Here is a 12,784-nt window from a genome sequence, read left to right on the forward strand (position 1 = left end):
AATCTTTTCCCAAGTAACAGTTTGAGAGTAATGTGTGCAAAATGCAAATTCTGTTGCCAAAGCAGAGTTGCACATAGCTGTAAAAGAAGCTTGAAGTTCTACATATGACAAAACATGAAATGAGCAGTCCCTAGTTAGACATCTGTGAAGTCAAGAAATCAACAATAATACAGAGATACAAGTAAAGCCCTGATGAAGGGTCTCGACTGGAAACATCGACTGTTTATTTCCCTCCATAGATGCCGCCTGATTTGCTGAGTTCCTCCAGCATTTCGTGAGGAGTACAGAGATGATTGAGGAGTGCCTGTCAGTGTATCTTTCTAATTTCTTTCTCCCTTGTTCCGATAGTCTTCTTTGGAACGAAACTTTGCTGGTGACTGCTACTATGCTAGTTACTTCATTACTTTTGGTTTCATATTCTAAGCACTCTGGATGTAGCAAGTTCTGTTGAATTCCCTATTGCATGTATGAATAATGCTTGTCTTTATTGACCCCAGTTCTGGTTTTCCCCACAAGTGGAAGCATCGTCTCCACATATATCCAATTCAACATTTAATTATTAGAGATCATGATCAGTTCAGTTTGATCATGTTGGCAGCAAGCTAACTGTGACATTGTTTACTGGCAGTTTAGGGTACAGACTGACCATGGGGCACTGCTAGTTTGAATTGTCCTTTGGATTATGCAATATGGTGTTGCAGCACAGTGTTCCAGATGACTGTAACACCAGTCTTCTAATTTTACTGCAAATGGATAACCAGGCACTGACATTTTTGTGGTTTCTGATGTGCAGAAGAACTGGTTGAGTGCCTTTTGTAACTAGGGCATCACTTGCATGGACTTTATCACATCTAAAATATAGTGGCCTCTGTTTAGTGATGATTCATATCTTTTAATGGTGTGAAGATTGAATTATCTGATTGTGACTTCTATTAGCCAATTCTTATAGACTGTGAATATTGCTGTGTTTTTTGTCCAGAGATGAGACTTTTCAGATCACAGGTCACATTAGGTGCTTGTGTCCCATGTTAAGTTGAGCATATTCTCCTGACCCATTCTCCTTTTGGCTAATTTAGCTTCCCCTGGAACATGTATGCTAATCTCCTCTACTACTTGTGCTCTTGAGTTCCATATTATATTTATTGTCTGGGTACAGTTGTCCCAAATTACCCTGTTGGATTGAATACCGTCCAGCTTGTACCCACCCTGTAGGTTGTACCATCAGTTGGAAGCATCATCATTGCATCTCAACTTTTTCATAATCATAAAGATTTCAATCTGTTAACTCTTCAGTCTCATTTCCAGAGGGGAAGTGGGAGGGCAAAATCCTCAGATTTTGAAAATCCTTTTCAAAAACCAAAGAACTGTGGAGAGAGAAACAGTTAATGTTTTAGTTCTTTGACCTTGATCAGAAAATCTAAATATCATTTTGCTTTAAGTTAGTTTTGCATTTGGAAAGCAAATTTGGATCAGCATGTTTAATGAGAAATTAATTCCAAAAAGCATGCATGATGGGGTCAGGACCTCAAATGATTAGAGTTGTGGAAGAAAGTGGCAGATAGTTTCAGTAGTTTTTGGTATTTCGACTTTGTTTATCCGAGTTTTGTTCTGGTTGGTGGAATGTTTAACTGAAACTAAATCGCATAATTGTACTTTTGCCTCTTTGGCTGTTTGAAGAATTGATGCAGTAACTGCACCTGTAAAAATAAAAATGAGTCAGGATCAGAACCCACGTTGCAAAAATTTCTGTAATTTGCATTACATCTTAAGGGTGGCCAAAAGTACATGTTGGTGGCTTGGGCTAATATTCTGAAGTTAGCTTAAGTGATTCTACATCAGTATCCAGCTAAGCACTACACTGCAGAGCTGTGATTTGTTAGAGCACTCTTGGCTGGTGGGAGGGCAGGTTTTTGGGGGGGGGGGGAACAGAAAAGAGAGGGAAATTCTTTTCAAAGGAAAAAGGACATAAAGAGAATAAATCATTAAAACATCAGCTTAAAAGTGAATTAGTCCAGCCTGCATGCTCGACGTACCCATCCTGATCAAAGTAGTTTGAGGATCCGGACTATATAAGTTTGTAGCATTTGACTGATGGTGGTCTCGCTTTAACTCATACAAGGACCAGGTTGTTGGAGAAGATGGAGAACAGCTTTTGCATTTGGTGAAAGTTCAAACACACCACCTTTTAAGACAACATGATCATGGAGAAGGCCAGGAGCATTTTTACCCACTTGTAACTCCATCCATGAAAGATCCATGAAAAAGGCATTTATGGCCAGCAGAGAATGGTTCCTCCAGTTTTCAGCAGTAAGTTGCACTGCTTTCCCATCAGTGAAGCAATAAGTACTGATTGGCAGCAGCCTGAGGACACCCCTGCATGCTCCAAACCATCATAGTCTCATCTTCAATGTAAACAAGATGGGCCTTTTTTGGGAAGGGGTGTTGTAATATGCCGCCTTACCCCATGCTTGTCGACTATGCAGAAAATCTGAGAGTGAATGGATTTGCTAAAGAGCAACTGCCTATAATCTGGAAGTCAAACAAGATGGCTTTACAGTAGTGGTTCATTTCATATTTTTGTCCAGCAGTGAAACTTTACTGTGAGGAAAATAACTTTACAAGCATTAAGGATTAACGATGATCCAGGCCATCCACAGAAACCTCCCAGGACCAGGATGTCATATTCAGTTACAAGGCATGCTCCCTTTGATGCACCTTCAAACAGCTGGTTGAAGCAACAAATGGTCAAAATAAGGGAATTCTGAAGGTCATGCAACACCATGTAGGCCATTGATAACATCTGTGCATCCTGGGTGGAAGTCATCAGTATTTGCATGTAGGCCTGAGGTACGTGACATTGTTGAGGAAGGGGACCAAGTGATTATAAGTGGCGATCAGCGTACCACCTAAATGAGACCGTAAGAAGTTGAAGCAGACAATTTGGCAGGCTTGCCACGGTCTCATAAGTACATCCAACCTAAAGAGGAACTGCAAGAGTTGGAAGAGTGCCATGTTCATGTTGAGGTTGATGATACTGAAACAATGGAGATTCCGGTTAAAAGAAGCTCAGCACATTTTAATGGAAGGCATTACAAAGGTCAAGAAGTGATTGGAGTGTTTCTGAGAATGACAGACTGGCAGTGTAGCTCCTCAGTAAAGAGAACTGTGTTCAACATTATCTCCTACTACAGAGAAATGCTTTGTGAGTAGAAGAAGTGGACAACAGTTAACTCTGAATCTCTTCAAAAAGGATGTATTATAACTTGGCCCATCTTGGTAGGATGAACCACAGTTTGCCTCATCCCTCAGTTTCCCTGTCCACTTTGTCTCCTACTCCTGCTACTCTGTATTCATGAGTTCATTTTTGTCATTTTGTATTTCGTGTTTAATCTCATTTGATGTTCACTTTTTAAATCCTGTATGTGTATTCTCAACAAAGCACTCATTTATCATTCATACGTAGAAAAATAAATCTGTCAGTAGCATACCTCCATATACATGATGGTATGATGACCGCTTTTACAGTTGATTCAGTTAGCACTCTAATATTTAGAAATATATCCTGATTGATAATTGAAGTAAAAGTGTGCTGTAGTTGGAATTTTACTCTGCATCTGAGAAATGGTGTTTGGGTAACTTTCATGATGAATGTTTGGAGAAATGTTGGCAATTGCACTGAAAGGTCTCCTCTTGAGATAATGCTGTAAAATTTTATGAAAGTAAATAGGAGGATGTCTGTTTAATGTTTGAATGGAAAGATGGTACCTCAGGAATTTTAGCATGCTTGCAACACTGTGCTAGAATGGGAGCCTTGGTTATAAATTATAGGATCAGCCTAGAGTTTTCCAATAGAGCCTTGATACTCTCTCATGTGAACTGTCCAAGTTACATTTGTTATACGTGCAACCCATTCTTTGTGGTTAGCTGCAAACTGAAACTGCTTGCCACTGAGCTTAATTTCGAAACTGATAATTTGCCTTGTTTCGGGTGAAAATTTGGATAAAATTGTGTGAGAGACTTCTGTAATATCCTCTTCTGCATTGTAATTTTGCATGGCTATAAATGTATCGTACAAGGCAGCCAAGACTAGACAATCCTACAAAATTAATGGAAAACTGACTGAAGGATAAGATAAACTTAAGATTTGTGCTGAATTACTTGGAGAAGCAAGTGGTGTTTATGTCCTTCAACATTTTCAAAACCACCTAAAGTAACAGGCAGTTTTAAAATTTTAATCAATTTTAATATCTTCCCTGTTGACTCTCGGTCATTTCTTGATCTGCCGTTTAAGATAAGGTAAGATCTTTATTAGTCATATGTACATCGAAACACACAGTGAAATACATCTTTTGCATAGTGATTTTGGGGGGCAGCCCGCAAGTGTTGGCACACTGCCGGCACCAACATAGCATGCCCGCAACTTCCTAACCTGCACGTCTTTGGAATGTGGGAGGAAACTGGAGCACCTGGAGGAAACCCACACAGACACGGGGAGAATGTACAAACTCCTTACAGACAGCGGCTGGATTTGAACCCAGGTCTCTGGCGCTGTAAAGCGTTAAGCTACCGTTCATCTGCTATGGATCAATCTTTTTAAATTTAATTTAAGATCTACTTGGATGTTTTACAACCAATTCTTGCAGTGATCTTCCTTTTAAAGAACAATGTTGTCCTACAGTATGGGTAAACTCCTCCTTGGGTTACCTTCAGACCTGTTGCAAAATCTTTTGATGTGTTGATTTGTAAGTAACAGGCAATTAGTCCAAGCTTAATCCACCTCATTGATCTCCAGAATAATTTTAGTATTGGATTTGGATGATTTGAGGTACTGCCTCTCGGTGTACTTTCATTACACTGGGTATATAAAGCTACCATGGAATGTGACTTATGCCTCCAGAAATGAAAACTGCAACAGACAGCCTCTTTTTTATTCCTGACTGTTTAAACACCAAGTGCTGCGTTGATCCATTTAGACAATTGCACTACTGGTGTACAAACACCATGCATAAAGGTGGAGGAAGAAATGAAAAGAGTGATCTGCAATTAGAAAATCACTTGGTATTTTCAAACATTTCTAGCTGTATTACACACTGACTGCAGTACTAATGGCTTAGATTTCTGACCACTAGACATTGCAGAATTCAGTCTGTTCATTGCATAAGTCTTGACTGAGGATATTTGGGCTTTCTCCTGAATCAGGACCCAGAAAATAATGATTGGGTTCCTTTATTCTATTATAATAGAATGGTAGATCAATGGATTTTTTTTCCTTTTTTAATCTATATTTTAACCTTGGGTCAAGATATCTTAAAGTTAACTGTATTTTGTGGGATACCTTTTGTTTAATTGTGTTCCTTTTTCTTCCAGATTCCCAACGCTCCCATCTGAGCTCGTTCACCATGAAGTTAAAAGACAAATTTCATTCACCAAAAATAAAACGAACTCCCTCAAAAAAGGGAAAACCAGTGGAAACAACTGTTAAAACCACTACAGAAAAGCCTCCAAACAAGGTCGGTTTCTCATTTTCTGCATTTTGCAGAGGAAGGGTTGCCTACTTTTAAATTTTAACTTTAAGTTACAGGGTGTGCATATTAAAGATGAGCTCCTCGCATTCTGTTGGCACAATCCAAGATTATCAAATTGTTTTTCCAGAAATGTTAAGAGTATTCTAAATTTAGCTTCATGTTTATGTGGTACGGGCTTTTTATTTCATCTAATTCAGGTTTTGCCATTGAGACTGCCATTTTATTTAGTCAGCAGCAAGGCATTTCCTGTTACTGATAGACTTGACTGCTACGTTCATTGTCTTTGCCAGGTTCACTTTCTTTATGCAAGTGTGTGATTATTGTGGCAGAACTGATGTGAAGTTCAGCTGAGATAACAAGGAAATCAGCTAATTGGTCCATTGATTGGAGAATGTGTTGCTGATTCTGATTTGAAAACCTCTACGGAATTTGAATCCCAGTGTTGACAGAAAACACAATGTACCCCTGTGTAACGGCTGTTCAAGTAATGGAAATTCGCCCTTAAATTCACAAATCACTACCAAAATATTAGAGATATGGAATAAAAATTTGCTCCAGTGGAACTTGTATGGAGGGAAAATAAGCAAAATGTATACCAAGAACTGAACTGATTTATCAAAGACAACTATCGTAGGCTGCTGGTTCATACTGAGAGGCCACTCAAGGGATTTGCTTTTGAAACTGACAAGGCAATCTCTTCTATCGATACTTGTACGACAACACTTTATCAAACAATGTAACATCTTTTTCTAGTTGATAAAAACAACAATACTTTCTCTTCTGTTTACAATATAATCAGAATTCCCTTCCTACAGACTGCGCACAAGGGGGGCATTACCATTGAGAGAAAAACTTCTTGTAGGAGTGCATCTCCATTTATAATGTGTTATTCAGTAGAGGTGAGGGAGGAAGGTTCACATTATGGAAAATTGGGACAGGGACAGTTTTCTAGGAGTGTAGCTCCTTCATGACATGGGGGGGGGGGTGTACACTGTATAACTAAAAAATTGTTTTTAGGTGCTAAAGACACACAGATGTGCAGAAAATTTTTTTTTTAGTGACATACAGATAAGTGCCTATCAGAAATACAAGTTAATCAAGCAGAAAAGATTATCAACCAAAAAGTCTGTCTGTGACCTGTCAGGATGTGGACTCGGATAAGATCTTGTCTTCAGTGGGTCAATTTAACAGTTGTTGTGGGCACCAGTCCTACTAGTTTTCCCCTTTAAAAGTTCAGTACCAGTCGGTCTTCAGGTTTCCATCAACTTGCACTTGCATTGTTGCAGTAACACAATTTTCAGTCTGCAGCAATTTGGAAATTTTATATTGCAAATTGTTCATGGTTGTGTTTGTTTATTTTCTACTTGGATTTAGCTGCAATTAATTTAGGTCTGCTTAAGTACCATTTCAACAACATCCAAGGTGATTCTGACCACCAGTAGGAAATGTATTTCATCTCACTCCTGCGGATAACCTCTGCAGCCATGCTGGAAACTAATCAGAAGCCAATTTCATGGCAGCACTCTAATCTTACCTGCCTTAAAACCTGGTTTACAAATAACCTATATTACTCGCATGCAACAAGATAACTGGTACCAACAAGGCACCATTTCACTGAAGGCATGCGAATCCAGTTACTTCATTGCTTGCGAGTAATTTAGGTTATTTGTATGTGAGAAATAATGCTTTTAACCAAAAACCATTGATTTTTTTTTCCCCCCATCACTTTTGATTTCACACCATCATTAAAATCTGAGTAAAATATGAGTGGGTTGTTCCTCCACTTTTTCATCCATGGTACTTTCATAGTTACCGCTGTTTCTGAAATTTATTATTCTAATTTTCTTTCAATCTGTCTTTTGCAGACTTTAAACCGGCTAGAGGAGCAAGAAAAGGAAGTGGTCAGTGCACTGCGATATTTTAAAACCATTGTGGATAAAATGGTAATTGATAAAAAAGTACTGGAGATGTTGCCAGGATCAGCCAGCAAAGTCCTAGAAGCCATCTTGCCATTAGTACAAGTGGACCCACGCATTCAACAGAGGTAAATAAAAGTTCCGTAACTTCAGGAATTGAGCCATGGGAACTCATTGCCACAAGAATGTCAGGGGAAAGCAGGGATTTGTGCTATGTTCTCAGCACAGCAATTCATGGCGGATGAGTACAGAGGTGTTTAGCCTGGAGGACCAAGCAAATCTGTGCTCTACGAGGCAGCGCTAAATGGGATAAACTTTTATCAACATTTCCATTGTAAATTCCCGTGTTCACTTCATGGTAGAATTTTTTTGTTAACATTGCCTTTCATAATTACATAATTATAGTTTCCAATCAGTAGGTAAGCATCTAAATAATATCCCAGTTGATATTTCTGTGGTATTGTGAAGCTATTATGGTTCTGCTATTTGAAGATAATATTAAGATAAGATCTTTATTAGTCACATGTACATCGAAACACAGTAAAATACATCTTTTGCGTAGTGATTTTGGGGAGCAGCCCGCAAGTGTGGCCATGCTTCCGGCGCCAACATAGCATGCCCATAACTTCCTAACCTGTACATTTTTGGAATGTGGGAGGAAACCGGAGCACCAGGAGGAAACCCACACAGACAAGGGGAGAACATACAAACTCCTTACAGACAGTGGCCAGATTTGAACCCGGGTCGCTGGCGCTGTAAAGCATTGTGCTAACCACTATGCTACCGTGCCTTTATATACAACTAGAAACCAAATTACTTGCTTGTTCCAGTATAACATAGCCCATGCTCCAACTCTGCTTCATCTAAAGACGATAACTACTCTCCAGTTTATCTCTCCCTTGCATTGTACCATCTACTCTCCCTTTGAGAAGAAATTGAAATATAAAATAGTACTTTTTTTAACCACTTATACCTGTTAATCTTAGGAAAGCAACAATAATATTTCCTGAGCTCCTTTTAATGTAGCAAGCATGTTTGAGCTCCTTTTAATACAGCAAGCATGTTGTGCCATGTTACATTTTAATAAATAGTTTTTTCACTGTTTGCTGTAACCTTGATCAGTCAGAGCTCACCAACATGAAATAATTTCACTTTTAACCTAGTAGGTTGAGTTTTCCTGTAAGGAGAAATCTCTAAACTGATGCATATTAGAGAGTTCTTATTGTGTCCTTGGTTACCAGGTTGATCCTGGCTGATTTTTTTTTAAAAAAAAGCTTTATTCTTACACAGCAACCAAAATAAGATGGATGTGAAAGCGTAGAGAAATACAGTATAACCTCTGACTTTGGGAAGCCTGGTTTGGCAACTGGTGCATTGGTTTGGCTGAACACAAGGTGATTTAAAGAAGAAGACTGAAATAGGCTTGCTACTTTTTTTGGGTCTTTGATTGACTGGCAGAAATATTCTGCAGTGTCACTGATGTGTGAGAGTGTGATTAGCACTTAAAGGTAATGGTACTTGGTTTATAGTTAAGACCATCTTGCCTTCCACAGCATGAACTTTAACTATGATGCATTTCCAGCAAGTTGTACCCTTCACATGTGAGATGTTCTTTTTATGTCTGGCAGCATGTAATAAAATTAATTTAAAATAACTTGAGTCAGGTAAGTAAAATCCAAATTGGAGAAAGCACTCAATGATTTTGGTATTAGGATAGTAAGGTGCAGAAGATGACTGGCGGGGAATTTGTACTATAGGGTAGCATTTGTTTAAGGATGTTGCCTGTCAAACAGAGTATTATGATTTTTCTGATGTGACAACAGCACAGTATCAAAATAAGAGTTAGAAATCCAACTGAAACCAATACAGTATTTCTATGACCACGTGTACTGTTTTGGTATTCTTGATTGTTTTCACCTCATAGGCTTGGCATTTTGTATTTTGGTCCCCTGGATGGTTTTCAAAGAAAGAACAAGGAGCCAATATTTTGTTAAGCAAAAGCCAAAGCTTCATTTACTAGTCAGTTGATATATTCTTCATTTCTGTTTAGAGCAAAAATTGAAGAGACAGATGCAACACTGCATTTGAAAACCATTTCCTTTCTAGGAATAGGGGTCACGTGATAGAGACAATTGGAATGCAGGTCTCCTTCTGAACTAAATGTAAGGATCCTATTTGTAAGATGTCTACAGTTTCAACCACTGAGATGTAATCAAACTGTTATTAATTAATGTGTTCAGATGTTGGTTTAAACACATGATGGAAGCTCATAGACCTGAAACATTTACTTTATTTCTCTTTCTAAACTGAGCATTTCCACAATGTTCAGTTTTTATTTCTGTCTAATTTTTCTCTAGCTGCTATTTTAATATTGGTGCTAAAATGTTTATTTTGAGGTTATATGACATAAACGGGCAAATTATGCTAATAATCACATAGTTTAAAGTTCTCACTAATTTCTTGTGGATAAAAATATGCTTATGCATGTTAATAGCTAATAATTTAGCATCTTGGTTTGGTGGGTGTGGGAAGTTAAACTGTTAAGTACATGGTGGGTTATGCTGTTATATTTAAGTCTTTGAAATTGGGTTAGGGGATGGGTGTTGGCTTAGTTGAAGTGTTAGATAAATATATGAAAGACTATGTAGCAAGTCTGGTAAATTAATTGAGGTGCAATGTGGCCATGATTTTAAAAATTATGGTTGAACAATCTTGAGTGCTCGATAGCCTACCTATATTCCTATGCATTTTAAAGCTGAAGACAAATTATAATTTGTCTATGGAAGACAAATTATCATTTGTCCTTTATAGTTTTAACAGCAAAATACTTCCACTTAAATTAACCCACTTCCCTGATTCTTACAGAACTAAGAATTTTCACTTCACAATCTAAGTCATGGAGCACTTATTTAATATAACTAGCTACAAGTAGACACACTTCTGAGTATTTTACTGTTGCATCAGGGAAATTACAATTGGTTTAGAACTGCTACAGATAAAGCTTTAGTCTATGACTTATTTTGCAGAGAAAGATGGTAATTGACACACGGCTGTTTCATGTGAACATAAGATTTAGGAATAAGAATAGACCATATCATTCCTGTTGCACTAAGATGGTGGCTGATCTAATGCTGGCCTTGACTCCATTTTCCTGCCTATTCCTTTTAACTCTTGATAACCCCCTTCCAACCTTCTCCAAACCCAAATAATCTAAAAAGCAAAATCTCGATCTTGAGTATGTTCAGTGACTCGATCTCTATACCTCAGGATAGAGAATAAATTCCTTCTGATCCCTGTCTAATGGGCAACCTCTTATTCCGAAACTATGCCCCCCCAGTTCTAGATCCTTTCACAAGGAGAGACATCCTTTTTAACTTTGATCCTGTTAAAATGCCATGGAATTTTGTTTCTTATTCCTCTAAACTCTGAGCTTTGGCCCAGCCTTTTCCACCTTTCCTCAAAGACAATCCCCAGGAATCAATATAGTAGACTGGTTCTGAACTGCCTCACTGTATAGTATTCTGTAGTTATTTCTCCATTCAATCAATATTTTGCTTTTCTATTCCTCCTGCTGGAGTGAGCAGCACATGTCCATCTGCCAGTTTTTGCCAAGTCACTTAGCATATCTATATCTTTTGCAGACTACGTATATTCTCAACTTTTTAGCTTTGTATTGTCAGCAAATTTGACTATAATGCACTTGGTTCCTTCATCTGAGTCGGTAATGTACGTTGCAAATAGTTGAAGCTTCAGTCCTGATCCCTGTGACATGCACTAGAGGGCAAGGTCATGGAGTGTATTTAAGACAAAAGAGCAGGAATTTAGAATGAGAGTGTACTTGATTGAAGCATCAGATCCTGAGGGGCTTTGACAGATTGGATGTTTCTTCTTGTGGGAGAATTTAGAACCAAAGTCAATATTTAAAAATAAGGGGTCTTCCATTTAAGACCAACAAAACACTTAATTTTGCCCTGAGTCTTTGGAGCATTCTTGAGTTATGATGGAAGCAGACTCTTTGAATATTTTTAAAGCAGATGTAGATTGCTGCTTGATAAGCAAAGAGGGGAAAGGTTACTAGGGGTAGAAAGGAGTGAGGAATTGAAATCGCATTTGGATCAGCCATGACCTTATTAAATGGTAGTGCAAGCTCAAGTGGCTAAGTGGCCTTCTGCTCCTACTTTGTACCTTTAAATATACTTTGGTATGTTGTACTGGCCAGTCTGAGAGCCCATTTATTCTGGCTCAGTTTTCTGTTAGTTTGCCAACCCTCTAATCACACTATGTTACCTCCAATGCCATGATTGTTTCTGTTGTGCAGTAGCCTTTATCTGTGAATGTCTTCTGGAAATCCAGATGCACGATATTTCTGATTTCCCCTTTACCCAGCCTGTTTATTACATCCTTAAGAACTTTAAATTTGCCTAGCAAGCTTTCCATTTAAGTATTTGACTCTGCTTGATTGAATTATGATATCCAAGTGCCCTGCTGCTACTTTCTAAATAATGAATTCCAATGTTTTCCCAATGATGCCCGTTAGGTGATGTGAGCTGCAATGTACTGGTTTTTCCGTCCTTAAATACGGAAATTAGATTTGTGGTTTTCCAGTTTACTGGGACATTTTCAGAATAGGGACATTTTGGAAGATCGTTGCCAATGTAGATACTATATCTTCAGCCATTTATTTGAAGATCCTAGAATGCAGGCCATCAGGACCAGTGGACTTTGGCCTTTAGTCAAATTAGCTTCCTGGTGCCACTACGGTAATAATTGTTTTGAGTTCCACCTACCCTTTTGGTGCGAGGTTCCCAACCGCTTCAAAAAGACAGCAATCGTACCGGTGCCCAAGAAGAGCAGGGTGAGCTGCTTCAATGACTGTCGCCTGGTAGCACCCACATCTACTGTGATGAAGTGCTTTGAAAGTTTGGTTATGGCTAGAATTAACTCCTGCCTGAGCAAGGACTTGGACCCACTGCAGTTCACCTACCACCACAACAGGTGTACAGTGGATGCAATCTCACTGGCTCTCAACACTGCTTTGGAGCACCTAGACAACAGCAAATCATACATCAGGCTGCTGTTTATTGATTACAGCTCAGTGTTCAATGCCATCATCCCCTCAGTATTAATCAGTAAGCTTTAAAACCTGGGCCTCTGTACATCCCTCTGCAACTGGGTCCTCGACTTCCTTATCGGGAGACCACAGTCAATGCGTATGGGTAATGACATCTCCTCCTCGCTGACAGTCAACACAGGCGCACCTCAAGGATGCATGCTTAGCCCATTACTCTACTTTCTCTACACTCATGATTGTGTGGCTAAGCGCAGCTCAAACGCCATCTATAA

At 38.8% G+C, this 12,784-nt stretch overlaps 1 protein-coding gene across 13 annotated transcripts in view; it reads left to right on the plus strand.

Annotated features, from left to right (window-relative positions):
- The window catches only part of LOC127581994 (rap guanine nucleotide exchange factor 1-like), a 149,671-nt gene that overhangs the window by 44,092 nt on the left and 92,795 nt on the right, over positions 1–12,784 (plus strand). For all 13 annotated transcript variants that reach the window (XM_052036882.1, XM_052036884.1, XM_052036885.1 and 10 more), the window contains exons 2-3: positions 5,368–5,510; positions 7,391–7,569. In XM_052036882.1, coding sequence (XP_051892842.1) covers positions 5,368–5,510; positions 7,391–7,569 — 322 coding nt within the window. The remainder of the gene's footprint in view (positions 1–5,367; positions 5,511–7,390; positions 7,570–12,784) is intronic.

This window comes from Pristis pectinata, chromosome 23 (genome assembly GCF_009764475.1).
Source record: "Pristis pectinata isolate sPriPec2 chromosome 23, sPriPec2.1.pri, whole genome shotgun sequence".
NCBI lineage: Eukaryota > Metazoa > Chordata > Chondrichthyes > Rhinopristiformes > Pristidae > Pristis > Pristis pectinata.